At 46.5% G+C, this 27365-nt stretch overlaps 1 protein-coding gene across 2 annotated transcripts in view; it reads left to right on the top strand.

Moving 5' to 3' along the window:
• ARID5B (AT-rich interaction domain 5B) overlaps positions 1-27056 on the top strand; it is a 138422-nt gene extending 111366 nt beyond the window's left edge. For both annotated transcript variants that reach the window (XM_026674235.2, XM_087963767.1), the window contains 4 exons: positions 2584-2636; positions 8882-8979; positions 22416-22611; positions 24357-27056. In XM_026674235.2, the coding sequence (XP_026530020.1) occupies positions 2584-2636; positions 8882-8979; positions 22416-22611; positions 24357-26417 (2408 nt within the window). In that variant the 3' untranslated portion in view covers positions 26418-27056. The remainder of the gene's footprint in view (positions 1-2583; positions 2637-8881; positions 8980-22415; positions 22612-24356) is intronic.
• Positions 27057-27365: the final 309 nt, after the last annotated feature.

Raw genomic sequence — 27365 nt, 5'->3', positions numbered from 1 at the left:
TCTCCAGTGTTGGAATTCCCACAACTTCTGGAGACAACTCGTTCCACTGATTAATTAGATTTAATAGATCCTGCAGAAAGACTGGGTTTGCATGTTTTCTTAGACATTTAAAAGGTGATCAGTTTTGGCATTTCCACAATGGCCCAGATTGTAGATCGTGGTGAATTCCAAAACAATGAATAACAATTGGCATTTAGATGCTGAAGGGCACCTATTCAGTGTAACCCCAAACTCACAGCTGTCTAAACCAGGGGTGTCCAACCTTGGCAACTTTAAGACTTGTGGACTTCAACTCCCAGAATTCCTCAGCCAGCTTTGCTGGCTGAGGAATTCTGGGAGTTGAAGTCCACAAGTCTTAAAGTTGCCAAGGTTGGACACCCCTGGTCTAAACAATGCTCAGTCCGATTGCTTTAATTTAGTACCTGCAGTAGAAATCAGTTGGTGCCCAGCCCTGTTGAGCTAAAGGCAGAAAAGAAAAGAGAAGAGGGAAAAGCATCTGTGGTGGAGATGGAAGGATGCCCTTTCTGATGTTCTTGCAGGGCACCAAGACAGCTGTGAAGTCTCCATCCTTGTCACCTTGGCTGGAAGTTCTTTTTATAGAACCTCTGCAGCTTCTAGGTCAGAGGTCTCTGAACTGGGCAACTTTAAGACTTGTGGACTTCAATTCCCAGAATTCTCCAGCCAGCTAGTTGAAACCCACAAGTCTTAAAGTTGCCAAGTTTGGAGACCCCTGTCTTCACATGGATTGCTTCAGCTTTTAGAAATTATTTTCGTGGCTTCAACATCTAAAAAAAGTGGACATTGAAAAGTGTTCATTTTTCTCAAGAAATATTCCAAATTTGAAGGAAAACACCATATTTGAAGAAAGCGCAGTCAACTGTTGTCCCAGCTGTCCTTCCACCCACCCGCCCACCCCCATACACAACAAAAATTCCTCTTGGGCTTTTGAAGTTAGCTGCGTTGAGGCCAAGCACCAGGCCAAGCACAAGATATGCTTTTGGCTTTTTTGAAACATTGGACAGTTGAATGGGCTGGCTCAGTCCTTTTGCCTGAGAGAGGCCTGGCTCTCGTGAAAGCTTAAGAAGTGTCCCTGTAAGTGAAGATCAGTGACCATTCACACGAAGGAAGAGTTGTTTGTCCCATTGCTATGAGGCACTTAAGATTCAGCCAGGATTAGAGCAGGGGTCCCCAAACTGGGCAACTTTAAGACTTGTGGACTTCAATTCCCAGAATTCTGGGAGCTGAAGTCCACAAGTCTTAACAGGGCCAAGTTGGGAGACCTCTGGGTTAGAGGGAGGGGGAGCGGCCAGGATCACCAAGCTCAAGGGATTAGCATGAGCATCCTTTGCCAGGGCTCCCTCCAGTATTTCCCCAAGGGGTGGCTTGGCAACGCTCCGGCCAAGGGCTGGACACAAGAAAATAGGCCCAGAAATACATCCACCTCTGCCATTCTCCAGATCATTAATGCCTCAATTATAATTGGAAAGAAAGGAAGGGAAGCCTTTGAACTCTTAGTTACTCTAGGGCGGCTCTCTACAGGAAACGTGTACCCAGAGCTGAGCTGAGCTGAACCAAAAGGTCTAGAAATTTAGGGCCTAAGCTGAGAGCATTCCCCACTCCCCCTAAGCATCCATACCCTTAGCTTAGAGCAGGGTCTCCAACCTTGGCAACTTTAAGCCTGGAGGACTTCAACTCCCAGAATTCCCAGCCAGCTTTGCTGGCTGGGAATTCTGGGAGTTGAAGTCCTCCAGGCTTAAAGTTACCAAGGTTGGAGACCCTGGCTTAGAGCAACCTTCCACCATATCCAGTCTTGGGGAGATTTGCACCCTGCTCTGGCATCTAGTAGCTCTGGAGGGAATTAGAGGGAAGGCAGAGCCCCCTGGAAGAGTTGCCTTCCCCTAGAACAGGGGTCTCCAACCTTGGTAACTTTATAACTTGTGGACTTCAGTTTTCAGAATTCCTCAGCCAGGATGCTCTGGCTGAGGAATTCTGGGAGTTGAAGTCCACAAGTCATACAGTTGCCAAGGTTGGAGAGCCCTGCCTAGAAGGTCTCACCAGGGTCACCTGTCCCTTACCTGCCCCAGGTGCAGTGCCGGCAGGAGGAGGACATGGGATGCTGGTGGAGGAGCCTCCTGGATCCTAGCCAAAGCTCTTACTTTGTCTCTGCGTTCACAATTACGACTTACTCTCTTAGTTAGGCCACTTTAAGGAAATGCTCTGTTCTTAATTAATCAATGCCTTCGATTTAGGAGCATGTACAACAAAGCCTCCTTTGTTTAATGGAGGAAGTACTGATTATGTCTGATCCTGGAGGAAGTAATTGTTTTCTAATACCTGTAACTGGATCTAAGTAGAAGGTTCCCCTTGTGGTTTTTAATAGAGGGGCATTTGTGCAAAGGGCAGAGTTTACACTTTTGAATTATGTAAATGTGTTTCACAGACTGCTTCTCTGTTTTTGTCTAAATGTGTGGGTGTGATTATTGTTTTTCTTGCTTCATTGTCAAAGAAAGATTGTTACATTTGCATTTCTTGGAAAGATGGTTAATGCAATGCTTATCTCAATGCTTATTGTCCCTCTAACAGTTAACCTTTGGACTATGTTTCAAGCTGCTCAAAAACTGGGAGGATATGAAACAGTAAGTGTTGAAGTAACTTCAGAGAAAGGAAAAATTGTGCATTCTTAATTTTCTCATGTTTTTGCCATGTGTGCATTAAATATATTTTTTTAAAAAAATCCACAGTTCAGCAGAAAACACTTTGAATTTATGGGGTTCTCTTTTGGAAACAGTCTGAATTAATTCCAGGCTTGGCAAAACTGTAAACTTGTAGTTAAAAAAGAAAGAAAACCAAAAAACCCAACTCTGAGTGGAAAACATACGTAACTCTTCCTTGTCAAGGAAATTGTTTGGGTCTGTAATTTTTTCCTATGTTAAGAGAGGGATATTCTTGTAAAACTAGCCAAGATTGCGTAAAAGAACATTTGCCTTGGCATAGTCCCTGACATCTGCTCTTGTCAAATGTGGGAAATGTATTAAATACTTTAAAAAGCAATCAGCCATGTCCATTACAGTGTAGTGTACTGCAGTGTCTGTTCTTGTTTTGAATGGTAACAGCCTTTTGCAGAAGAGGGTGAGGCCATATAAACAGGAAGTTATCTAAAGTTTAAAATTAGTGGGGAGGGAACACGATGCACTGATCCTTTTTATCAACTAACAGTATCTGACACGGATTTTATTTTTAGCTCTTGGGGAAAATTGATGGTTGTAGATTTTACAGCATATGTCCCAAACCAACAAATATTGGAGTCACAAACTGTGATTAAGATCTTAAAAGGAGAAGAAAGAACTGCCTGATATGAGGGAGGGAGGGAGGGAGGGAGAAAGAGAGAGATAGCATCTGTAACAAGATCCAGTTGACATAAAAGGTTTATCACTGGAAATGTTTTCACGGCCTCAGATTAATTGGAGCCTTCTTTAGGCAGCTGGATTCCAAACACACTCACCTGGGTGTATGGAAAACTCTAGTTTCTGAACCGTTTGTTTAGAAAGCATACAGCTTGGCTGCCCTTATGTTACAATGAAACAATAGATAAAACCTGAAACGTATTTAAGCAAAACAGCAAATCATCCTAGAACTAGTAAGAAAAAGTGTATTGTTTCATTTTAATAACTATGATGCTAATGGATGTTGAGATGCTTTTGTTATTACAGGAAATAATGAATGCATACAAGCAGTTTTTTAAGCTCGTCCTTTAATTGACATTTGTTCCTTTTGTTTCAGTCTTCTTGCGTGGCTAAATCTGTTCTTATTTATTCAAGAGTAATCTCCATTAAATTTAGTAGGTCATGCTTTGAAGGAAAATTGCAAGTTTAATATGGTTACTGCCATACTTAAAATATGAAATGAAAACACCGTAATTAACACTCTGTTCCAAAGCATGAGGCAAGAAGCTTGACTTTCTCTGGGGGATGGTGCCTGAGTTACCCATGGCCAGCTTAAAAATTGGTGTCCCTTTGAATTAACAAATCAAACAGATTCCCATCACCCTATCCCCAAAGGGTTCTGGGTCACAGAGACAGGAATGGATTCCCAAACAAGGTGCCAAAATGGAAACTGGAAATTAATCGGAGGGTTCTAAACATAGCAGGCATATTGTGTGCTTGAACACAATAGCTTGGATTTTCTGGCTCTGTTTAGCACAAACTGACAATATTTGAAGTTGCTTTGAGCCTATGAGCATTTGGGTGCAGGAAGCAACATTTCCCCCCTCAACTAGTAAAAGCGGTTAAAAAAACCCCATCTATTTTGGAACAGACATTAAATCCTAATTAAGCCAGTAGAATCAGAGGAACTCTCCTGATTTTGGTCTCTTTGTCTTCCTTTCAGTTTAGCACAGGGGTCTCCAACTTTGGCAACTCTAAGACTTGTGGACTTCAACTCCCAGAGTTCCTCAGCCAGTTCCTCTGGGAGTTGAAGTCCACCAGTCTTAAAGTTGCCAAGGTTGGAGACTCCTGGTTTATCAGCTTCTCAATTTGTTATAATTTTAAGGAACTCCATTCCTTTATAGAGTCTTCAGTGCTCCATCCATTTCTTAGGAGAAAATTTGGGTAGACTCTCCTATTCCGGAAAGCTTTTCAAACTTGGTTTTAGGGTTGATCTGATTTTAATAAGCATCTATTTTAATGCTGCAATCGCACATACTTTCTTTGCTGGAGGAAAGGAAAGAAAAGCTTTTGTTTAGAAAAGGAAACCATTTGTTGGACCTGCTTTCCCTGGGCTTTCCTTCAAGCGCACTTTGGGCCAGGGCTTTATTGTCAGCAAGGAGTGCTGATGATGTCCCAGGCTGGTTGCTACAGGACCAGCTGTCTTTCAGGGTGGGAGAGACCTTCTCACAGGAGTGAACATACCCGTTGAAAACGCATCCCATTGATGGTTAAAAGCTTCCCCAAGCGCTAGAGGTACATACAAGAAGAAAACCTGAGCCGTGGAGCTAGAGGTACAAAAGAGGAAGTTTAGCAGCTCCCAGAAAATGTCGCTGAGGACACGACTGCAGGAGTTGATGAAATAGCGGCCAAACTGATTGGCATCTCCTTCCTCCTTGAGGTTGGTGCAGAAGAGGCAGCAAAGCCAAAGGCCCGGAAAAGACCCATTGATATTGGCCCATTTATGACTGTGAGAGGGGGGCTGCTGGAGAAGGCTCCCCAAATGCAGAGCACAAGATGTTGCCATACAGACTTCCTCAGCAGCTGGACATAAAACTGCCAGAAACACCGAAAAGGCATTCGTGACTGAAATTGCAGTGCTGGCCTTACGGAAAAGACAAGGGCGCTTCAAAAAGATGTTGACTTTTGCTTTGTTGCTTCTACAAAGGACGTTGGCTGATGTCTGTCCCACCAGCAGATTGGGTCTCTTCTCCTTTGAAAACTGTGATCGCCAAGAAGAAGAAGAAGAAGAAGAGTGGGAAAGGTTTATGGAGCAACTGAATGGTTCAAGGTTGGGGAAGGAATGTGCAAGATCTTATACCAATGCTTTAACTTAAACAAATCACAAGAATCGTTGAGTTAGACAAAGCAGAAATTCAGGTGAAAACTGCTGGTGAAACCAGGAAGGCTGAAAATGAGAAAGATTTGGGAATCTGCTGTTGAAAGTGAAAGGAGAGAATGCAGAATCCCGTCTGCTGCTCAACATCTTAAAAAAATCAATATTCAAAAGATTATGTTAACAGGAAATGCCAGCCCAAAGCAAATAGGGAGAGAAGAAGTTGAATAGTAACAGACTTTATTCACCCTCCTAGGATAAAGTTTGCAGAGGGATGGCAGCTAGAGCCATGCAACAAAGAGACATTCGCTACTTGGGAGAGAGAATAGGGGAAATTGACACAGAATGTTAAACTGCTGAGACATCACATGGACAACCACAGTATGTATTGTCAAACCCATGCCTGCTCAGTTGTGACATATGGCTTTGAAAGATAGACCATCAGAAAGGCTAAGCAAAAAAAGATGAATGCTTTTGAATTTTGGTACGGGAGAAAATTGTTGACAGAAGCTTGGACAGCCTGAAGAACCAATCAATCATTCAACTCCAGATGAAGTCACACGGGGGTCCTCTCTAAAAGCACTAAGAAGGAGGCTAAAACTGAGGTACATTTTAGGTACATAATGCAAAGGTGGGAGTCCCTGGAACAGGCTCTGATGCTTGGTGGAATTGTAGGCAATGAAAAACAGGTGGACAGAAGGCAATTTGGCCAGGTGCCATCACAGAAAATGGCCCAAGCAGAACCTTCCAATCCTGGTGAAAGGATCATGAAGTCTTACAAGCAACTGAACAATAAGAAGGCAATAATACTTAAGAGAGAAAAAATAGGAAAGGCACAGTGGCTTTGAATTATGTGCATTTCAGAAACAGCATGTAAAAAAGTTGTGACAGCCTGTTTTGCAAATAGAAATAACTATGAAGTAGTACCTGCACCTTTAATTAAAGCTAAGTACTGTGTTTATATCATCACAATGGAAATTGTCAGATATTATGTTATATACTACATATACCACCAGCCGAAGACAAATTTGTGAGGTGTTCCAAAATGCCACGCGTTGATGCAGATGTATATTTAAAATAGGACATTTCTGTGTTGGGAATTAACTGTATATTTATTTTCAATTAATTCAATTTTGTACAAGAAAAGAACTATCTGATAGGAGAGTTTCGTTTGCAAGGGATTTAAGTGAAAATCTCGTGTTCCAGATGTCTCCATTTGAAGGTGGATGGAACCTTCTCTAAAATAGGGAATACATTTTCTAGCAAGGATCATTTTAACGAAGGGTATTCAATCTAAAGACAAAAATGCAAACAGCCAGGGTTCGACATGCAGCCTTAGTTATCAAGTGACTGACTTCAGAGACTTGGAATCCCTGTTTTCTCACATTGTCCATGATTTGGGGGTAAACCTGCAAGACCTGGCACCTCAGAAATGATTTCCCCCCCTCCAATATCACTTGAGATGATTGTCTGCGATGTTCTGCCTGAGGACGGCATTGCCCACAAGCCATGGCTCATTTGCTGCATGCCAAAGTGAGTGCAAACCTCCTCTCCTCCTGCAGGAATTGGATGCTGGGCAGCACCCACCGTTCCATCCCTCAAGGAAACAGCTCCCTGCATGAATGGGGAGAAAGCAAAACGAATCCACAGAATGAATGGGGAACCCACTTCTCAGAAGCCGGCACCAGGCTCTGAAAAAGCAGCCTCATCACTGTCCCCTCTTTTCAAGGAAAAGCCCCTGCCCCAGAGGAAGAAAGAGACATCCACCCCCTACCCCATCTTTCGTGTTGGTGTGCAAGGCCACCAACGTCTCTAGAGGCACCAGTCCTTCCCTCCTTCGCAGTCAGAGTTCAGTGGGCACAGAGGAGCAACTGCAAAGCCCAGAGGCCTGGTCCTGGTCCTGGTCCTGGCAAAATATCCGATAGGCAAGTTTAGTGAGTCTTCATCCCCACCAGGCAAGGCTAGAAAGAAAAGATACGGGGGAGTATACAGTTTGCCCACATATAAGCCAGTTCTACCAAACCTCAAATATTTCAGGTTACAGTTGAACAAAGAGGCATTTTGATTTAATCTCCATCCGAAAGAGGTAGTGATTATGGCTAAGGAGAAGACAAAGATAACATTGTTTGTCTGAAATTATAGTATTACCAAGTGACACGTGTTTTGCTTCTGCTGCTTGATTTTTGCAAAGAAGGCATTTTATCTTTATGCAGAACAGGAAATGCACCATTTGTTCTGTAGAGTACTAATTAATTCTCCCATTCATCTCCTTTTTAGATTAAAATTATAACCCTTCCCCCCACCCACCCACCTCCACTGCCAATGTGAAAACTTTGGGCATTGATTTCCTTTGGTTCTGACATCTGATCAGCAGCACCAGCCCCTTTTAGGCACCCACAATCTTTGCTTCCCCAAAGCTGGAAACCCCACTGTAGTCTGCAAAATAGAACTGAATTTCTGTCCGTCCGTCCGTCCGTCCCCCATCATTTTCTCTTCCTTTTCTACTCTCCCTCTTTTGTCACACATGCTGCTTCATATCAAGCTTTTCCCCCCCTCCTGTCCTATTTTAAAGTCATTTGGACTGTATAATAATGAAGACCCCGTTCAGTTCTTTTGCCACGTCTTCCATCTGTTTCTTGGTTAATCCTATTTCCTGTACAAAGGTCAGGCACGTAAAAGTCATAGCTTGCAATTTAACATGTTATCAGATGTTTGTTTTCTTTTATTTAGCCCATTCTAGGACATAGTTCAGATATTAATCTTAGAGAGTGTTTAGATTTCATTACCATTTGATCTATATATTTCACTAGCCCAGATGAGTGAAAATAAACAGCTTGTATCAAGTTACACAAATTGCATTTCTGGATGGATTTACTGGAGAATGTGATGGATTGAGGCTTCCATTGTAGTTCCTTTTCACTAACTCGATGAAATAATTCTGCAATCATTATTTATGCTGAGGTTTGGGATTCATATTTATAATTTACCAAGAGATTTCTCTGAAAGCAGTTAATGCTCTCAGTGACTGAATGCTTTCTCTCACCCCCCACCCCCAACCCAAGAAATTACATACACAAAATAGTCAGACTGCTTACTAAGGAGACAGAAACAAAATGCAATTCCAGGGAAAAAAAATAGAGGCAGGTGAAATAAATGTGCAAGGTGTTGTATGCAGTAGGGATCCATGTTAGCTTATTCTGCACTGGCTTCATGGCTTGTGCTTCCTGCTGCCCCATGTGTCTCACATCTACATTTGTTGCTGCACCCACATGCACGCACGCACACACACACACACACAATCTGTGAAGATGCAAGATTAAATTTTCCATTGCCACTTTTGCAGATCACAGCTCGTCGACAATGGAAACATGTTTATGACGAATTAGGTGGGAACCCTGGGAGCACCAGCGCAGCCACTTGCACACGCAGACATTATGAAAGGTAAGAGAGCAGCCCATGAAATGCTTGTCTAATAAATAAGGACAATTTAGTTGGGGAGCCTTCCGAGGCTTTCGCACAGAATTGGCTGGAGGGGCCTGGAAGGCTCTTTCCTCAAGTCCCTGCAAGGGCTTCCACACCCGTGTTAATCCTTTGGTGGGCCTTGATTTCCACCCGTGTTTGTTTCTTCAGTCAGAAAGCCAAAGGCTGGCTTCTGGTTTCTTTCATTTCTCCAAAGCTTTTATTAGCCCGAAGCTCCAGCAATTAAGCAACAGGGCACCAATGGGAGATATTTTAAAGATCTGATTGGCTCTGGGTTGCCTTTTAAAAAAAATATATATGCAGATATATGTAAATGCAGCAGCAGTGAGCTTGTTTGTTCCACTCAGGAGAGGGCGAGATTGCGTGCATTGAGATTGATGGGACCGTTGCATATTCCTTATTCTTTTTTTCCTTCTGTAGCTATCAGCCATTTATCTTTTGAAATGTGAAAGACTTGCAGTTTTATAAGCATTGATTTTATACCCTGAGTTAATAATACTTTCCAAAGCTGGGTATCCAACATACATCAGACAACATGATACGACTGTGCTGCTTTCTTAAAAGAATTTTTTTTAAAAAAAATAAAATATGGCCATTAATAAAACATGCCCGCTTTGAAGCTCTTGAAAGCACAATGTGATCTCATGCTCCAAATCACTAACCAGTTGCTGGAGGGGCCGAGGCGGCTTGTGCTGAGCTCTGCACATGGGACACCGGCCAGGCGGCAGGGCCTCTCCCCAAGTCTTGATCCGTTGGCCACACAGGTGCAAGAGAGGTGCTAGTCCTCATCAAGGGCAGTTGTGTCACATTCTGGTAGAAACCTGGTCTGCTTGGGAAATAAACAGCTGGGAAAGGGGGCTGCCCAGCGCTAACAGCGCTAAGGAAGGGAGGCCAGGGAGTCTCTTGGTGCCCTTTGGGTTTGGGGGATTTTGGGCCCTTCCTATCTGAGGCCAGCCTTGGACCTCCAGGGGAAATTAGAGTCCATTCTTTTATGAGTTTTTCCTCCCGGCTGACTTCACGCGATGAGTAAAGGAACAGAGGCCTCCATCCCATACAAGGTTCTGAACATCTGAACTGATTGGTCAATAATTATTTGAAACCCACCCCCTGCCCCTCTGCCCAGCTAAGCAGGGCTGGCTCCAGTGAGGAGCTGGACAAAGATGCCCCAGGATGGCCGTGTGTAGCCCAGGGAGGAGGGGGGGTCAGGAAAGCTGTTGGGGAAAGAAGGGACAAAGCACCCCGTCCTCTTGCGGGGAAACCCTTCCCAGATGCTACCACATCTTTGTGAGAAGCCAGGTGCGACTTGGCATCTTCTTAATGCTCTGAATTGCAAGGGAGCAGCCCCTGACCTGCAGGTGGGTTCAGTCCCGAGGCTGAAGAACATCAGCTTCCTGTCCAAAGTTATGAAAAAGGAGGAGGAATCATGGCCTGTCCAGCCTGGGGCTCCCCCTCCGGTACTTGTTCTCTCCAAGCCCGCCTCCTCTTGGTTCCCCTTCTGCCATCTTTAATCCTCAAATTATGAACACACACACACACAAACACACACACAAACACACACAGAGCCTGTATTGTGGAGGCAGCCTCTGCTCTGCCCCCAGACAGGCAGAAGAAGATGGTTTTTGGAACACTTTGTTGGCGTATTCCTGTTTCCGTTGTGGCTGGTGGCGGCTGTGAGTTTCCTAAGTGTTGTTCTGGGCAGGCATCAGGACCTTTTGTGGGACTTCTTAGGGAGTGTAAGTGCAGGCCACTCAGCGGACCTTTCTGTGGAATCCTTTACGGTGCACAAATGCAGAATCATCGCCGCAGCTCCAGCTGCTGTTGGTTGCCTTCAATCAGTGCAAACCCTTCACCAAAAGGTCTTTGCCGGCCCAGTTTGGCTTCCAGCCTCTGTCTCTGTCAGGTTTCAGCATCAGTACCAGCTCTTGCCTGTGGTGACCTAGTGCTCTACGTAGATGCTTAGATTACAGGGGATGTCCTAGTATTATTAGGTAGAAAATGCGCCCCCCCCCCCCAGGAAGGAAACGTTGCTGTGGTACCAATTCCACACGCACAAAGCGCACAAGGCACTATGTTGATTGTGCAGCTTTATTTCTCCGCTGGGATCGCCTAAGGCAGGGGTCTGCAACCTTAAACACTCAAAGAACCATTTGGACCCGTTTCCCACAGAAAAGAAAACACCAGGAGCCAATAATTTAACAACCGGTGTGACTGGGTGGGTGTGGCCAACTCGTGTCACTCCCTCTCACCCCCCCAGTCACCTCCTGCTCTGGAATATGGAGCGAGTTCATGATTCCTTCAATCAGTCAGTCAACCAATTTCTATAGCTACCAAACTCATCCATTAAACCTAATGTAGGCCTGATTTGATTTGTCCTTGCTGTGATGTGATGTGTGTGTGGTGTGTGTGTGTGTATATGCAGAAGTATCCCAAAGGATTTGCTCTTGAGTAAATGCACCTCTTTGCACTGAAGGGGGCTCGGGCAGGACTGCATGTGATTTGCCACCTGTCCGTTCATCCTTTTCCCCCTCCACCCTCTAGGATGAAAAGTGGGAAGGATACTCAGAAATTTTGAAGGAAAGAAACAAGTGGAGCTGAACTTTTTAGATATTGGATGTGGCTCACTCTGCCTTTCTCATTTGTAATAGGCACATTTGTCCATGAAATCTCACACCATATTTGGTTTAAGTGCGTATCATTTATTAGCATCTCATGGCAAACTTAATAAATGAAATCAATAAGTATCAATAGCATTGACAAAACCACCTTACACGCTCACATCCTGTGATGACACCTTTAAGGCCAGCAAACTTCTCCCTCTTGCCTCTCCCAGGTCCTTGAATTCAAGAATTCAAGGGTTGGACAGAAATTCCACGTCCAGTCTGGACATCTGGATGACTGGGTGACCAAGCATAATAATAATAGCAGCAGATGCTAGATGCTGTCACACGCCAGCTCTCAAATCCTGTCAAACAGCAGTTCATCACAGTGAAACAAAAATATTACATACTATTGCACACCAGTTATCAATCTTGTCAAATCCTAAGCGCCATTGCATGCCAACTTATGAAAACTGTCAAATGCCATCTGTCAAATCTGAAATACTGATATTGATGTTTAAAATCAAGTGTATTGATTTGCAGACCTTAGACCTCAATTGCTTGATGCCTGTTGGAATTCTGAGGGAAATTTCAAGTCACGTTCATGATATAAACCTAAAACCCAAGACAAGAGAAAGGTTGGTGTTTCATTTCTCCTCTCCATCAGGACTTACTAGGGTTGGCCAGGCCAAGCTACCCCACACAGGTGCCTCTCTCTGTATTCCTGGAGGGACCAAGGTCCAGGTTTTTTGTGTAGGTTTCTCCAATTTGTGATTGTAAGGTTTGGTCTGTGCATGAACTCTGCCTGGAGATGTACCCCACGTGCTAAACCACAAATTCATCCACCGTGATTTGTTGAATCAGTCCTATTGGGCTGAGTCACAGAACATACTAAAGGAAAAATATCTCAATGGTATTGTGATTTAGGGACTGCAGGATGCAAGCCCAGCCTCAGTTTGCTTGCATATATTTTAGTGGCTTGTAAATTCCTTCTCTTATCTGAATATTTCTATTCTTAAGGCCTTTCTTTGCACTATGGCAAATTTATTTTTGGCCACATAATCCCATTGCATAATGCTACCATCCCACCTGGTAGCTCCTCTCTGCTAGCATTCTGTGGATCTGGGGCACTCAGAAACGTTACTCACTCGAGGAAGATGATTTCCTTTGGCTGTTTCTTGGAATAAGCCTCAGGGCTGGTTAGCAATGTTCATAGTGAAAACATCCTAAAGGAAGTGAAAACATCCTAAAGGAAGAACTTGGTGCTCCCTGCACAGCCAAAAAGCTGGTCTTTTCTTCACTGCTCCAGCTGATTTTGTGGCCTAAAGATCTTCCTTTTAGCAAAGAGGCTCCTTCGCCTGCACAACAGCCGGGGATTGCTTAGGACACAGGTCGGAGGCCTGTCCTCTTCCAGTGTCCAGCATTCTTCTCACCCTGGAAGAAGGGAAGGGTTTGGGCACCGTCGACCAGGAGCCACTAAGAATTTGCAACAAGTGAAGCAGGAACTTTCTCCTAGATTTCAGGAAAAACTGCAACCAGTGTCAGTCCTGCCCCAACTTTGTCCCTTAAGTAAGAACGACCCTCAACTCCATTCGGTGTGAAAGGTTTACTTTACTGAAGGCCAAGTGGATTACAGTATTCAGTATAGCGAAGCCAGAACTGAAGTTCAGGCACCAAACTTCCCTAGTTAACTTTTCCCTGTTTGTCCCTTCCCATTGGTGATCCCTCATTGTCCAATCATAGTCATGTAAAATGATTTGGGAATGGTCTTTTCGGTTGTAGAATAGGCAGTTTGTGTTTCAAGAAGTTTAATCAAAATGCAGTTAAAAGTTGTAAGCCATCATTGGGAGTGTGTGTGTGTGTGTATGTATGTATGCACACACACACACACACACACCAGGAACCAGAAATTGCCCCACAGGAGCAGATAGAGGTAAATCCTAAGAGAGGCAGGAAATACATCACAGAACTATGGAGATGAATGCTAGAGAGGGATAGTGCTACACAGCAGACATAACTCCAGTTTGGAGATGCATGCCTTTCCCACCTGTCTGACCTTGAAGTTATGTCTCTAAAAGATATGATGTTAGCCTCCCCATAACTCCTATCTAGCTCCCTGCCCCCAAAGTTCATGGCAGACTGGCAGCTAGCAAATGTGAAGCACAGGCAACCAGTTCTATTCACACAACCAAGCTGGGCTGAAAGGGAAACGGAGTCCTGAAAGAACTACTAAGACATATTGCTCCTTGGTGAAGAAACTGAATATGCAATGTCCAGATCAAAAAGTTGATTTAGTTAAGGCCTTAGAGATAACTCTGGAATAGGAAGTTGAAGAATTCCTTGGAAGAAAGCGGTGGCAACCCTTTCCACATTCTGGCTGAGAAAAAGATCAGGGTGAATGCTAAAGACATACACACACACACACACACACCCAGCATCCCGCATGGCTCAGAGGAAAGGGCACTTCGTTGCTTGAAGCAAATTGCCCAGTTTTGAAGAGGCTTCCTCCTAAGGAATTCAGCATTTGAATGCAGCCTTGCAGGTTCATGAAACACTTTATATCAGGGGTCTCCAACCCTGGCAACTTTAAGCCTGGCAGACTTCAACTCCCAGAATTCTGGGAGTTGAAGTCCACCAGGCTTAAGGTTGCCAAGGTTGGAGATCCTTGCTTTATATGGTTTGGCAATCATGCATAAAATTGGGAATGAGGAAGGAATAAATGCTGGAAGGAGTAGCCCCCTCTGCAGAAAATGGAGCTTCTTCTCTTTGGCCTCTTTGTGGGTGCAGATCCCTCTGGCTACTCCATCCTTCTCACCAGCCTCTCAGCAGAACGGAAATGGGGTCAGGGTGTGTATTTATCTCTTGATGCCCGTGCCGAGGGCTGGTAGGTCTTCTTTTTTTCCCTAAAGAAACATTTTAAGAACTAGGAATTTGAACGTGGTTTTCTGACATCACAGCACCAACCATGGGCAGAGTTTAAAAGCTATCATGCGAAGCGCCGGTAGGCCAAACAAGGAATAATGGATGGAAACTGAACAAGGAGAGATTTAACCTGGAAATAAGGAGAAACTTTCTGACAGTGAGAACTGTCAACCCATGGAACAGAAGTTGCCCTCGGAAGTTGTGGGAGCACCATCACTTGAGACTTTCAAGGAGAGATTGGACTGCCATTTGTCAGAAATGGTGTAGGGTCTCCTGCTTAGGTGGGGGGTTGGACTAGATCAGGGATCTCCAACCTTTTGGAGCTCAGGGACCACCAAACTCAGAATTTTAAATCCTGCAGACCAGAGAGCCTGGGAAAATCCCCCAAAAAGTCTGCAGAAAAATTCCCCACCTCGTTTTCCTACCAATCGATCATTCTTTATTCGGGATCGCAGGATACCATCTCCAGCTCCGTCTCAGGGGGGAGAGAGAGAGAGAGAGACAGAGAGAGACTTTTGGCTTCATGCAAGGAAAGCAGCAGAAGCAGCAGCAGTTTTTCTTTCTCTCCCCAAACTCTTGCCAGAAATGAGTCTTTGTGAGACTTGTCATGCTGGCGCAGCCTCTTGGAGCAGGAGGCCTTGCAGGGTCCCAAAGACTCAGTTCTGGCAGAGTTTGGGGGAGAGAAAGAAAGACTTTTGCTGCTTTCCTTGCATGCAGCCAAAAGCAGAAGAAAGAAGCAGAAAGAAGCAGCCCGGTGGCCAGATGAGGCGCATGGGGCAAGTTCCCCCCCTCTGCCCTTTCCACCCTCTCCTCACTACCTTGTGTTGTTCGCAATGCAAGTGACACAAGCCTTGTGTTCCCATGGGCCATGTGGGCGGTCCAGCCTTGTGTTCCCGCGCAGCCTGGATTAATTGCTTTCTCTGCGGACCACCAGTGGCCCCCGGCCTACTGATAGATGACCATTGGACTAGATGACCTGCAAGGTCCCTTCCAATTCTGATTATCTGTTATCATCGAATATCCTCACCTCTTCCAACAGAAAAGCCCTGTAATACTCTAATGAGTGAAGGCATCTCCAGCCTTCTTGCAGTGGTGCCCTTAGGTAACTAAAAGCAGGCCAATAAAAGCCTATTGACTAAACGCAGATCTGCCCAAGTCTCCAGTTCTGCTGGGTTGGTCTTTGACACCAGCTGAGAGAAGGAGGCTGTCTCCAGGAAAATCCAGCCATTCCTGGATTGTGCTGAAGTCCCCCAGCAAGTGAGCAAGAACGGGAGGATCAATTTTTTGCCGTGGTGTTTTGTCCCACTTGGATAAATAACAAGAAGCTTTCTAACTTCCATTGCTGTCCCCAGGGCTTTATCATTAAGCTTAAACAACGGCACCGTCAAGCCTGTCACTGAATAAACATTTTTTCAATTATGTGAGCAATGGATGCTTTAACAAAAGAACAATTGAACAGTCTGAAAGTATGTTTCTCTCCTCCCCTCACCAATAAGTACAAAAAGAAAATTAAAATTAAATCTCTAGTGGTGGAAGAATGCAATTATTAAAGCAGACTCTTAAGTCTGTATTCCAAGAATCTTCCCGTCGGTTTAAAACAATACCCACTAGAAGGGATGATGATCTCCCATCCAAGCCCTGAACAGCTAAGCAAGATCATGGTTAGCTTCCAGCTCAGACCAGGTCAGCCAGTTGCTCCCTGCTGCTGAAATCAATATCTCTAAAAGCCTTAGATTAGGGAAGATGAACAGCCGACTGAAAATGATCAAACATCGGTATCTCCCAATTGATTCTGTTTTGTAAGATCAAAACAAGTTTTGTTCTATCTGTTGCTGTTGAATATCTGCAAGACGTTCCTTTTTGGAAGGCTTTAGAGGAAGCAGATGGCTAGTAATGAACACCTACATTTCTTTGCTTTTTTAATCCTATTTTTAAGGGTTTGGATCATTTCCACGGGGAGAATTAATGATTTATTATTTATGTCCATACAGCTATCTCTGTCTCTTAGAAATAATTACCTCCAGAGGCAGTTGAAATTCTGCCTTATCATGTTTCCATTTGTCATACTGAATTCTAGTGTTTGTCTCTTTTTCTTTGATGCAAGAGGCTACAGGGACTAGTTATCATGGCGGAGGTCTTAGCAGGTGGCTGAAGTTTAGATGTCAGACTTTGGCCCACCGAGTGACCACCGCTGGCAGACTCTTCCAGATCTGGAGTTGACACCCTGATTGATGACTCGGAAGCAAATCCGCTGCTTCTCCAGTCCTGATTGGCCTAGAAGGGCCGCAACCCACTCAAATAGTTGTCTTCCCCAACCCTTGGAAGCCAGGATGGAGCTGAAGCTTGACCACTGACTCAGAGGCCTTCGTGGTCATACTTCATTCTACTATTAAATTGCCTTTGGCGTGAACTGCAGGTTCTCCGGGCACAATTCCAATCTTGGTGCCTTGCCAAAGAGCGTTAAAAATGGTGCCTGGATGTTGTTGTACTTAATCTCATCCCAAGGATTCTGGCTGGCCAATGCTGGGAGGGGGCGGAGAATGATGCGGATGATGACTATGGTTTCCATAAAGAGCTGCGTGCTATGATTTCCTGAGAAAAGAGCACAAGCCTTAATTGGGCTAGGAGCCATTCACATCCACACGCCCTTTTCCCACGCGAGGAAGAACAATGTTGGCCAGAGAAGGACATGAGTGGGTCAGTGTGTGGTTTTATCTCTGCATTGTTTATGAAGTCCCAATAGTGAAGACATGTTTTGACATGCTGTGAAATCCATGTTTTTAATGGGAAGTTTCTGCCTTTGGTGGAGGTGAGGAAAAGCCCCAGAGAATTTGTAAACATAAAATGTTCTGTTGGCAGTGAACACACACACACACACACACACACACACACACACACACACACACACGTATTCCTGCAATTTCCCTGGTTTCGTCTGTTGGTCTGTCTTATTTAACTCATTGTAAGAAAGAAGGCTGAGGAGAAGGTAAGAGAAAAAAGGTGCCCTCCTCCTCCTTTTCCTCCCCTCCCCTCTCCTTTCTTTCTTTCCTTTCTTTTCCAAAAGCCTGGCAGCTAGCCAGATGACTTACATTACTGTAATAGATTTGATGACCTCTGACTTCCGCTGCAGAGGCGTATGCTGAATTTTTCATTATATCAGGGGATACTGAAAGCTAAAAACTTGGGTCGGGAAGCTGCATTATTTAAACCAACATTCAGTTACACAGATTTTCTTTTCTTATTCCTTAAAAGGGGGGGGGGGATAGTTGCAATTAAATGTCATCTATCGCTGCATTAATAAGGATTAATGCAGTTCCAGTTTGTTCAATCAGCTTGTATGGATTTTTTTTTTTTGAAGTTGCCGTGATTGTTATTATTTTTTTGCAAAGGATAATCTTGCTTTTCATAGTCGTTGAATTTAATCAGCAGCTCAGTTGATAGCAAAGGCTTCCCTACTGTTTCTGCTGTGTACTGGAAAATGTTATTCTTTTATTATTGCAAGAGAAAAAAATTGCCCCGTGCTGTTCCAAAACCTGCTACCTATGGAAAAATTGTTTTTTAATGTGCGGCTGTTTACATTTTCTAGTTACGGCAATTATCCCTTAAATAATACATTTTATTAACTTAAATGTAGGAACTGTACTTTATAATGCTGTTATGGGTAAAAACACATGCACCCAGATGGAACCTGGGCGTAAATATTGGGGTCTTTCTAACCGTTCTCCATGCTGGTAAATCTATGCTGGGGCCGAGTTTTAGCAGATTTTAGCGCCAAAATGCTGAACCAGGGAAATTTCCTAACAAGTTTAAAGTTGGAAACCAAAAAATACATGATTTCAAATCACCCCAAATACTTCCCGACCCAAAAAGAACACAAAAATGAGAAATCTTGCTCTGATCCATTCTTCTGTGGCGAGAACCCAACTGCCTTATTCCTACCTTGCCAAAACGGGAGTGAGAATCTGTGGGAAGAGAGAGGCCATGGAGCCATGCAGGGCAGCAGAGGGCTCTTCTTGGATCCAGGGCTGTTCCTAAAACAGGTTGGAGAGAGAGCCTTGTGGAGGGAGACACCACCAAGGCAAGCAGCCCAGGAGCCTTGAGGGAAAAGCCCCACCAGCCTCGGTCCACCTTCTTCAGCCTTCCCTGGGTCCAAAATCAATTTGGGTGGGGGGGGGGATGCCAACCCCTCCTGGCTTATTTCTGCTATGGTTGTGAAGTGGGCCCTTTTATTTTGCACAGAGGTTGATGATGCCAAGTCTTCAGCGGAGCGACAGAAATCACACAGAAATTAATCAAGGTGCTAATGTGAGGGCTGTTGCATTTGCCAAGCAGAGAGCTGCATTCTTCCTGTCTGGTGCAATGTTGACTTCCAGAGATACTCCCTCCGTCTGTCTGTCTGTGCATGCACCCACATGCTGGTGTTGTGGTTTTACTAACAGAGCAGCTGGAGATTTGAGTCTTCCATCCACTGGATTATGCTTGTATTGTAACAGCATCTAATAATGACATGATAAGATCGCACATCCAGTGGTAACTGTGCTGGGCTGCGACAGAGAGAAAAAAAGAGATTAAAGAAAGGCAGGAGAGAGAGAGAGAGAGAAACAGTGGAAATTCTAGCCCTGGAAATCTCCTCATCAGGTTAGAGTTGTCATGGAGGGGCTCCGTGGTGTTTTCAGTTACATCAGTCAGGTATATTCGTACCGGTATATTCCTTTTCAGCGGAGCTTCCTCGCAAAGTCTGCGTGCTGCAGGGCAACCCTCCTGCTTTCCCCATCGCTCCAATTCCCAGCTACCTGGCACCGGCCAGGCAAGGGGCGCTTGGCCTTTCTCTGGGTGGTGGGGAGGAGGAAATGCTGCAGCCCATCCTTGGCGATGACCAGGCCACAAAGGAGGCTGCAGGCTTTCTGGGGCTGTGTTGGGGCCAAATTGGAAAGTGCCGGGGGTGGGGAAGGGTCTGTGAAGGGGGCATCCTGAACGGGGGGGGGCTGCAGTGGCTGGGGGTCCTGCTGATTTATCAGCCGAATATGCAGATTTCAAAGAGGCTGCACGTTCCCATAGCAACCCAAGTCAAACAATCTTTTCTGCAGCGCTAACACATCTTGCTGCAAAAAAAAATGTGTTTTGACTAAATCTGATTCTTCAAATATTTAACATGTGGCAGAGAAGAGATAAATATGGCTCTGCAAGCAACCGAGCCGCCCTCCTTCGCTTCCTCTTCAGGAAAAGCTGGTGCTGGAACTAGAGGGCGGTTCCTCTACCTCCCCCCCCCCTCCTCCATCAGCCTTGTTTTACTACATAAACAGTAACTGCAACGTTACCGCGGGAAGAATTTGGCAGCCTCTCTGCTATTTTGCTAAGCCTGCATAGAGGGAACGCGTCCCCGGTTCCAGCAGCTGCAACATGTTTAAACTCAGTTTGTAATGGGATCTGAAGAGGATTTTTCCCCTGGGCTGGGCCTTTGGAGGGGAGGGCAGTGCTCAAAAGCCGCCCCTCCTCCTCCTCCCCCTCCCTCTCCCCCTCCCTCTCTTGGCCCTGCCAGAGCATGCTCAGCTAATGACTCCGGTTTCTAATAGAGCATGAAGTAGGTTTATATTTAACATCAATTATGCTGCACTTTATTAAAATGTGAAATGCTATCATTGTGAAGAAGCAAATCCCAGCTCTCTCTGCAGTTGGGACATCTCAATCTAAACCACATGGTCTGGAGTGGATTCTGGAACAACCCAGAAAGCAAAAATTTGCATTTGAACAAAAGCATTTTATTTTTTTTAACTTTGAATTCTTAGATTAAACTATAATTAAAGCAGCCTGATTTTGGAACAGATTCATGTTGTTTTTCAAGCCAAGTACATTTTTTTTTTCCACAGATGCCTTAAAAACATGTTTTGTCATATAAAAGTTTCCATTTTATTCCCACCGTGAGTAATTCATTAATCACGTTGCATGCCTCATTAAGACAAAAAACAAAAACTTTAATCGCAGATGCTGAAATTCAGATAGCCTTTCGTTAACGCGAAGGAAATCTTCCTTTTTAGATCAAGAGCCACACTGGGGAGGAACAAAAAAAAAATAGCGCTGAGGGTTATTTTAATTTCTACATTAAAAAAGAATGGTACCATTCAGAAGGTAGGGATTTAAAAAACATAAATACTTTGGGTTCCTATCTTCTTGTGTAAAGAGGGGTCTCTCACCTACCCCTGCATCCCTTCAGCCTTCCTCAGTTTTCTAGAACGGGTCCCCAACCTTGGCCACTTTAAGCCCGGAGGACATCAACTCCCAGAATTCCCCAGCCAGCTTGGCTGGCTGGGGAATTCTGGGAGTTGATGTCCTCCGGCTTAAAGTGGCCAAGGTGAAGAACCCTGTTCTAGAACACAAATATCTTTTCTCTGCCGATGGAAAATTCAGTGCCCCAATTTTTACAGGTGAGGTGGGGGTCCAGATTGGAGAAGTCTATTTAGTGACCCAAAATTGGCACTGTAAATAAAAGCTTCGTCCGGTTGACTTAAAGGGTCAAAGTTCAGGAAAATAAGTAGCTTGTTTGCTAGCGTAAGGGCTGATTTGATCCAACTCAAAATCTCATTTTGATGTTGTTGTTGTTTGTTTTTTTGAACCAGCTCAAAAGAGACCCCAAATCTCTTCCCGGGATAAAACGCTCCACTAACATAGTCAGGCTTTCTTCTACACCCAATGCACAGACACACTGGGGCGAATGCAATGCCCGAGTTTTTAAAACCATCCCATTTGCTAAGGATTCCCTTTAGAATTGCTTAATGCTTACCTAAAACTGTAGCCTACAGTGGCATTCAAGGAGTCCTTTGAAAAAGGAAGAATCTCTGTGATGACTTAGAAATCCAGGATAGGAGAAGCAAAGCAAGCAAACGATTCAAAGCAAAAGCAAAATCCAGGTTGCCTTTGGAGCAGGACGAAGAGGTTAGGGGTCCACGAGGAGGACAGCCAGGAGTTGGGGGTGGGATTGGGAATGGAACTGGCCTTGTCTACCCTAATGTTTAGTGGACAACCAGCTAAATAGGAGCCAGCCGTGTGCAGCGGCAGCCAAAAAAGCTAATGCAATCCTAAATTGCATTAACAAAGGGATACAATCGAGATCAAGTGAGGTACTAATACCACTCTATGAAGCCTTAGTAAGACCACCCCTAGAGTACTGCATCCAGTTTTGGTGGTGACATTATTAAAAAGGTGTTGAGACTCTAGAAAGAGTGCAGAGAAGAGCAACCAGGATGATGAGGGGACTGGAGACTAAAACATATGAAGAACGGTTGCAGGAACTGGGCTTGGCTAGTCTAGGGAAGAGAAGGACCAGGGGAGACAGGATAGCGGTCTTCCAATATTTGAGGGGCCGCCACAGGGAGGAGGAAGGGGGTCAAGCTATTTTCTAAAGCGCCTGTAGGCCAGACAAGGAATAATGGATGGAAACTGAACAAGGAGAGATTTAACCTGGAAATGAGGAATTTCCTGACAGGGAGAACAAATAACCCATGGAACAGAAGTTGCCCTCGGGAAGTTGTGGGAGCTTCATCACTTGAGACTTTCAAGGAGAGAAGAGATTGGACTGCCATTTGTCAGAAATGGTGTAGGGTCTCCTGCTTGGGTGGGGGGTTGGACTAGATGACCTACAAGGTCCCTTCCAACTCTGATGATCTGTTATCTATTAATGCCACCTGGGGGATCCTCCTAATGCTTGGTGTGACCCCACCCTGGACTTCCAAGCTGGAGATCCTTCCCTGCCCAAAGCACTTGCTTATTCCCAGCTGCCCCGAAGGAGGTCCTGGTCCTTTTCCATGATGTTTTTCCATTACCAGGAGAGGTTTCCTCCCAGGGCCAAGAATCTCCCTAACTGACTGTTTGTTTGTTCTTTAGATTAATCCTGCCCTATGAAAGATACATTAAAGGGGAGGAAGACAAGCCATTGCCTCAGGTGAAGCCTCGAAAGCAAGAGATCGCTCAGGAGGTGGAGAGTAAGATAAAATTGGCCAGCACAAAGCGCATCAAGCATGAACACATGAAGAGCAAGAAGGAGCGAGAGGAGGCACCAAAGCCCCAGGACCCGGCAGAGGTCTGTTCTGCCTGTTCCGGTTTCTCTGTCCCAAACTTTTCATTCTTTGATCTCATCCACTCCATTTGGATCACCGGGGGCCTCTCCTTGGCGGACGAGAGCTGACTGAAACGAGGCTGTCCAACTGTGGCAACTTTAAGACTTGTGGACTTCAACTCCCAGAATTCCTCACCCAGCAGAATTCTGGGAATTGAAGTCCACAAGTCTTAAAGTTGCCACGGTTGGAGAGCCCTGGACAAACACCAAATCTCACTCTTCCTGCCAGCCTCAAGTTCTCAACAGCCAAGGAAACTTAAAAGCAGCTGCAGAGGCACAAATCCAGGAGAAGATGGAGCTTTCTTTCCTACCTACCGTCCTTCTCCAAGGCGATTCCTTTCCTGCTGCTTTCTCTTCAGGCCTGAGGAAGAGAGGGAGAAGGAGAGCAGCTTAGCTCCTTAGCCCAGCATGCTGTGGTCAGGGTCTCCTGCCCAAAGACTGCTGGGGAAGGAAGGTGGCTTTGCAGGATGGCCAGGCAGCTGCTTCTCAGGTGAAGCACACCAATGGCCTCAGGATCCCTCTCTGTGTAAATGGATTGACGGACGAAACAGAAGGGGGAGATTTTTAGCAAAACGATCTGAAGGAAGGCTTGCCACAGGGAAAGCCCAAGACAGCCCTGCCAGAAGGGAGAAGGGAGCTTTTTGTACCCCTCCTGGCAAGGGTGGGATTCAAAAATCCCAGCAACTGGGTACAGTTGGGTGTGGCCTGCCAGAACTTCCGGGAGTTGAGCTTTTTTTCCCACCTTTCCCAGAGTCCAGAGGCTTCCCTCGGGCCTCTGGGAGGCGAAAGCAGCCTCCTCCGGGCTCCAGGGGGCCTCCGGAACACAGAAACAGGCCCATTTCCGGACATCCGGTTCGGCTGTTTTTTGCCTTCCCCAGAGTCCTTTCCCAATTTCTTGGCCTGGTTTTCGTTCAGCTCTGCCCTTGGTCCACCCCCTTCAAGCCACCCTAAGGGTGGTCCTTCTTTTTAGAAAGGGCTGCCTTGGGTAGCCTTGAAAGCTTAAATCTAAAAGATGAAAGGAATCCATTTGCCTGGGATGGGGTTCTCTCTCCCTGGCCTGCTCTGTGAACACAGCAGCAGCAGCGACCGTTCCCTTAGTTCAGGGGTGTCAAACTCGAGGCTCAGGGGCAGATCCAGCCTGCGGGGTGCTTAGATCTGGCTGGTGGGCCCACCCTGGAAACAGCGAAGGAGCGGCTTGCGGTTCCTCTGCCAGCCAAAAGGGAGCTCGGAAGGGCCGTACACGGCCTCCCCTTGCTGGCAGAGGGCTGCAGGAGGCTGTCATAGCCAAAAACAGCCCGGGAGGGCCGTCATGACTGAAAACAGAGCTTTGATGAGTGACATCGAGATGGCTATGCCCACCCACCTGGCCACACACACCCCAGCCCCCAAAGTCAAATGCAACCCTGATGCAGCCCTCAATGAAATCGAGTTTGACACCCCTGCCTTAATGGATGGGTGGGCCTTCCATGAAGGTTGCTGCGTCTCCATACAGTACGGAAGGTGCAGATCAGGAACGTAGCTTTGCCTGCACCTTGTGCTGGGATAGAAGAGAGGGGCTGAGTCCTAATTATTCCACAAGTGGAAAACTCTTGTGGAGGCCGCTAGAAAACCCTGCAGGCTTCAGCGCAAAGGCCGAGGGCTTTGTTTGCAGATAAGATGCTTGTCTTGGTGGTGTTTTCTCACAGTTTCCTCTCCAAATCTTTTACTAGGGTTCATCGGCCAAAGAGAAGAATCAGGAATGCTCATTGCAGAAAAGCTTATTGGACCTGACTGCGGCAGAAGCCATGAAACTCTCTGCCGAAGGGTCCCCTCCGGTGGCCCCCAGAGTGGCCTTCTTGGAAGAGGACGAGCCTCTGGCCGACGCATCTCTGGTCTCCCCTGAAGCCATGACCAGAAGCCCACCTCTGGAGGAGCTGCAGGAGGAGCCCAAGCAGGAACTACGCGGGGTGTCGTGTTTTGCAGATGGCCTCGAGGAAGAGGAGGAGGCCCAGGCAATCCCCTTCAGCAGCTTCCCCAGCCTCCAGCTGCCCCTCCCAAGTCAGAACGAGATGGAAGATGATAAAATCCCAGAGATGGCGGACTACATTGCCAACTGCACGGTGAAAGTGGATCAGTTGGGCAGCGAGGACATCCACAGTGCCCTGAAGCAGAGCCCCAAAGTGATGGTGGTGCAGAACTTCGACATGTTCAAGGAGAAGGACCTCCCAAGTCCCTTCAATGGGGATCCCGGGTTTGGCTCCACCCCGTTACTCTACTCCAAGGGCAACCCAGGCATCATGTCCCCTCTGGCAAAAAAGAAGCTCCTCTCCCAGGTGAGCGGGGCAGCCCTTTCCTGTGGCAACTACCCGTATGGCTCCCCACCACCACTGATCAGCAAGAAGAAGTTCAGCAGCAAGGACGATCTCTTGTCCGGCAGGCCAGGACTGCTGTCTCCCAGGCACTCAATGGACAGTGCAGCGGTCAGCAGGCCATCGGTCATCCAACACGTGCAGAGTTTTAAACCCAAGACTGTGGAGGACAGGAGGCCTAGTCACGATGCCTACCGACATGACTCCCTGCTCAAGAAACCAGACTCCGAATGTTGTGATTTTTCTAAGCAGCATTTGAGTGCCCTAGCAGAATCCTACGCACTGAAGTCAGAAATCCAGGATATGAAGGAGCGAATGAACGAGAGGAGGGCCCTGCACCACTCGCATGTGCCAGGCTTCTTGGCAGACTTTTACGCCTCCCCTCCCCTCCACAGCCTCTATAGGCGTGCCGAGCACCTGGGGAGCCAGCCGTGCTCCAAGTACTTCCCCCGAGATGTGTACGGGGAAAATGCTGCTGGGTTCCCTCCCCATAAGCTCCAGGACAGGCGACTACTCAGCTACCACCCGCCTTTGCACCAGCCGGAGAACAAGACCTCCCGGGAAACCCCCTTGGATGATCAGCCCACAGATCTGAGTCTTCCCAAAGGGGGCCACAAACAGACCACTAAAACCTTGGGAGCCCCTCTCTTACGGGGTTCACCCGGGGGTGTAGAGGAGGGCAAAAGCGTCGCCCGGTTCCACTCCTTGGCCGGCCAGACTCTAAGTGTGGATGGCAATCCAAAGGCTTGTCGGGTCTCCCCAATGACGGTCTCCGCCCCAAAGAAACAGGGAGAGCCCCTCCTGAGGGCCTGCAAGCTGCCAGCCCCAAGAAAGTTGGACGGGATGGTACACCCGGTCCTGAGCCACAAAGCCATGGCTCAGGGCATCGGGGCAGCTCGCCCTCTGAAGCGCAGCCTGGAGGACCTGGACAAAGGCCTTTTGGAGAAGAAGGTCCGAGCAGTCTCACCCTTGCGCTTACCAAAGGAAGCCCCTTCCAAAGAACAGGACATGGAGGGCAGCAAGCCAGTGCATGGCCCACCCCCAGGCGGGGCGCTGGAGGGCCAAAAGTTCCCCCTCTCCAGCCCCATCTTCACGAGTTTGTACCCAGGGACCCTGTGCGGCGGCCTGGGCAGCCGCATGCCAGTGGCCAGCTACTCCCACCCCCTGCAGTACTTGAAAAACCAGGCCTCCCTCTCCCCTCTGCAACCCTTTGCGCTCCACTCCTTCATGGTGCATAGACAGTTCCTCACCTCCCCAGGCGGCTCTCAGCAGCTTTACAGGCACTTGGCGGCAGCCTCCCCTGTGGGCAGCTCCTACGGGGACCTTTTGCACAACAGCGTTTATCCTCTGGCGGCTCTGAACCCCCAGCCTGCTTTCCCCCCCTCCCAGCTCTCCTCTGTACACCCGAGCACAAAGTTGTAAATGCTCCTGAAAGACGCCATCCCGCAAATAACATTCCTTTTATCCCGCAGTCCTGTCTCGCAAACAAGTATATCGATATTTGTGATAACCAATAAGCGGTTTTGCTCCACCCTGCTGAGCGCTTTGGGTCCGACTGAGACATGGCTCCGGCTTAAGCTGGGCCTGAGGCCAGATTGCTGGCTTCCCCCGAGCCTCCTCGCTGGTCCGCCTCCTGCTGCACCAAGGGCTGCGGAGGGTTAGGGTTTCCTGGCAGCCGAGGCTGAGGTGCGCCTGGGCCCCAACTCAGAGGGAGGGCCCTCTCGGCTTGCCCCACCTCCACCCCCCACCGCTGGGCAGCAGCCTTGAAACCTCCCAGATAAATCAGGAAGGCAGGAAATGCCCCCTGGGGAGGTTGCTTCTTTGGGTACCATTTCAGAGTTCAAATCAATGCAATGTATAGAAAAACTGTGTCAACGTTCATCTTAACACTATCAGAACAGAAAAAGGAAACACAAACTAGACTGTACATATCTGCTCCAGAAACAAGAACGACCCGTGTCAAGTTCATTTGTATAATTTATGTAAGTTCTTATTTTCCGCGTATCATGTGCTGTTTTTTTTAAAAGAAAACAAAATTAAACAGCTCCTTTTTATTTGCCACATTTTTTTTTCCTTTTGTTTTTTTGTTTTTTTAGTGCATGAAAGGAGGCTCTGGATATTAAGGGCTTTTTAAACTTTAAGCATCTCTCTCTCTCTCTCTCTCTCTCTCTCTCTCTCTCTCTCTCCTCCCTCCCCTCTCTCCCTCTCCCTCTCTCTCTCTCTCTCTCTCCCTCTCCCTCTCTCTCTCTCTCTCTCTCTCTCTCTCTCTCTCTCTCTCTGCCTTGCCTCCTCTGCTTATATTTTGAAGGCAGCTTTTGGGGGGAGGAGGTTACACCCACTTTCATGGGACAGAAGCCAACTATGATCAAA

Source organism: Notechis scutatus, chromosome 4 (genome assembly GCF_049901735.1).
Source record: "Notechis scutatus isolate UNSWTSFEM ecotype Mainland chromosome 4, rNotScu1.2, whole genome shotgun sequence".
NCBI classification, from domain to species: domain Eukaryota; kingdom Metazoa; phylum Chordata; class Lepidosauria; order Squamata; family Elapidae; genus Notechis; species Notechis scutatus.
The sequence above is the reverse complement of the archived record's forward strand: the minus strand, read 5'-3'. Positions and strand labels throughout refer to the sequence as shown.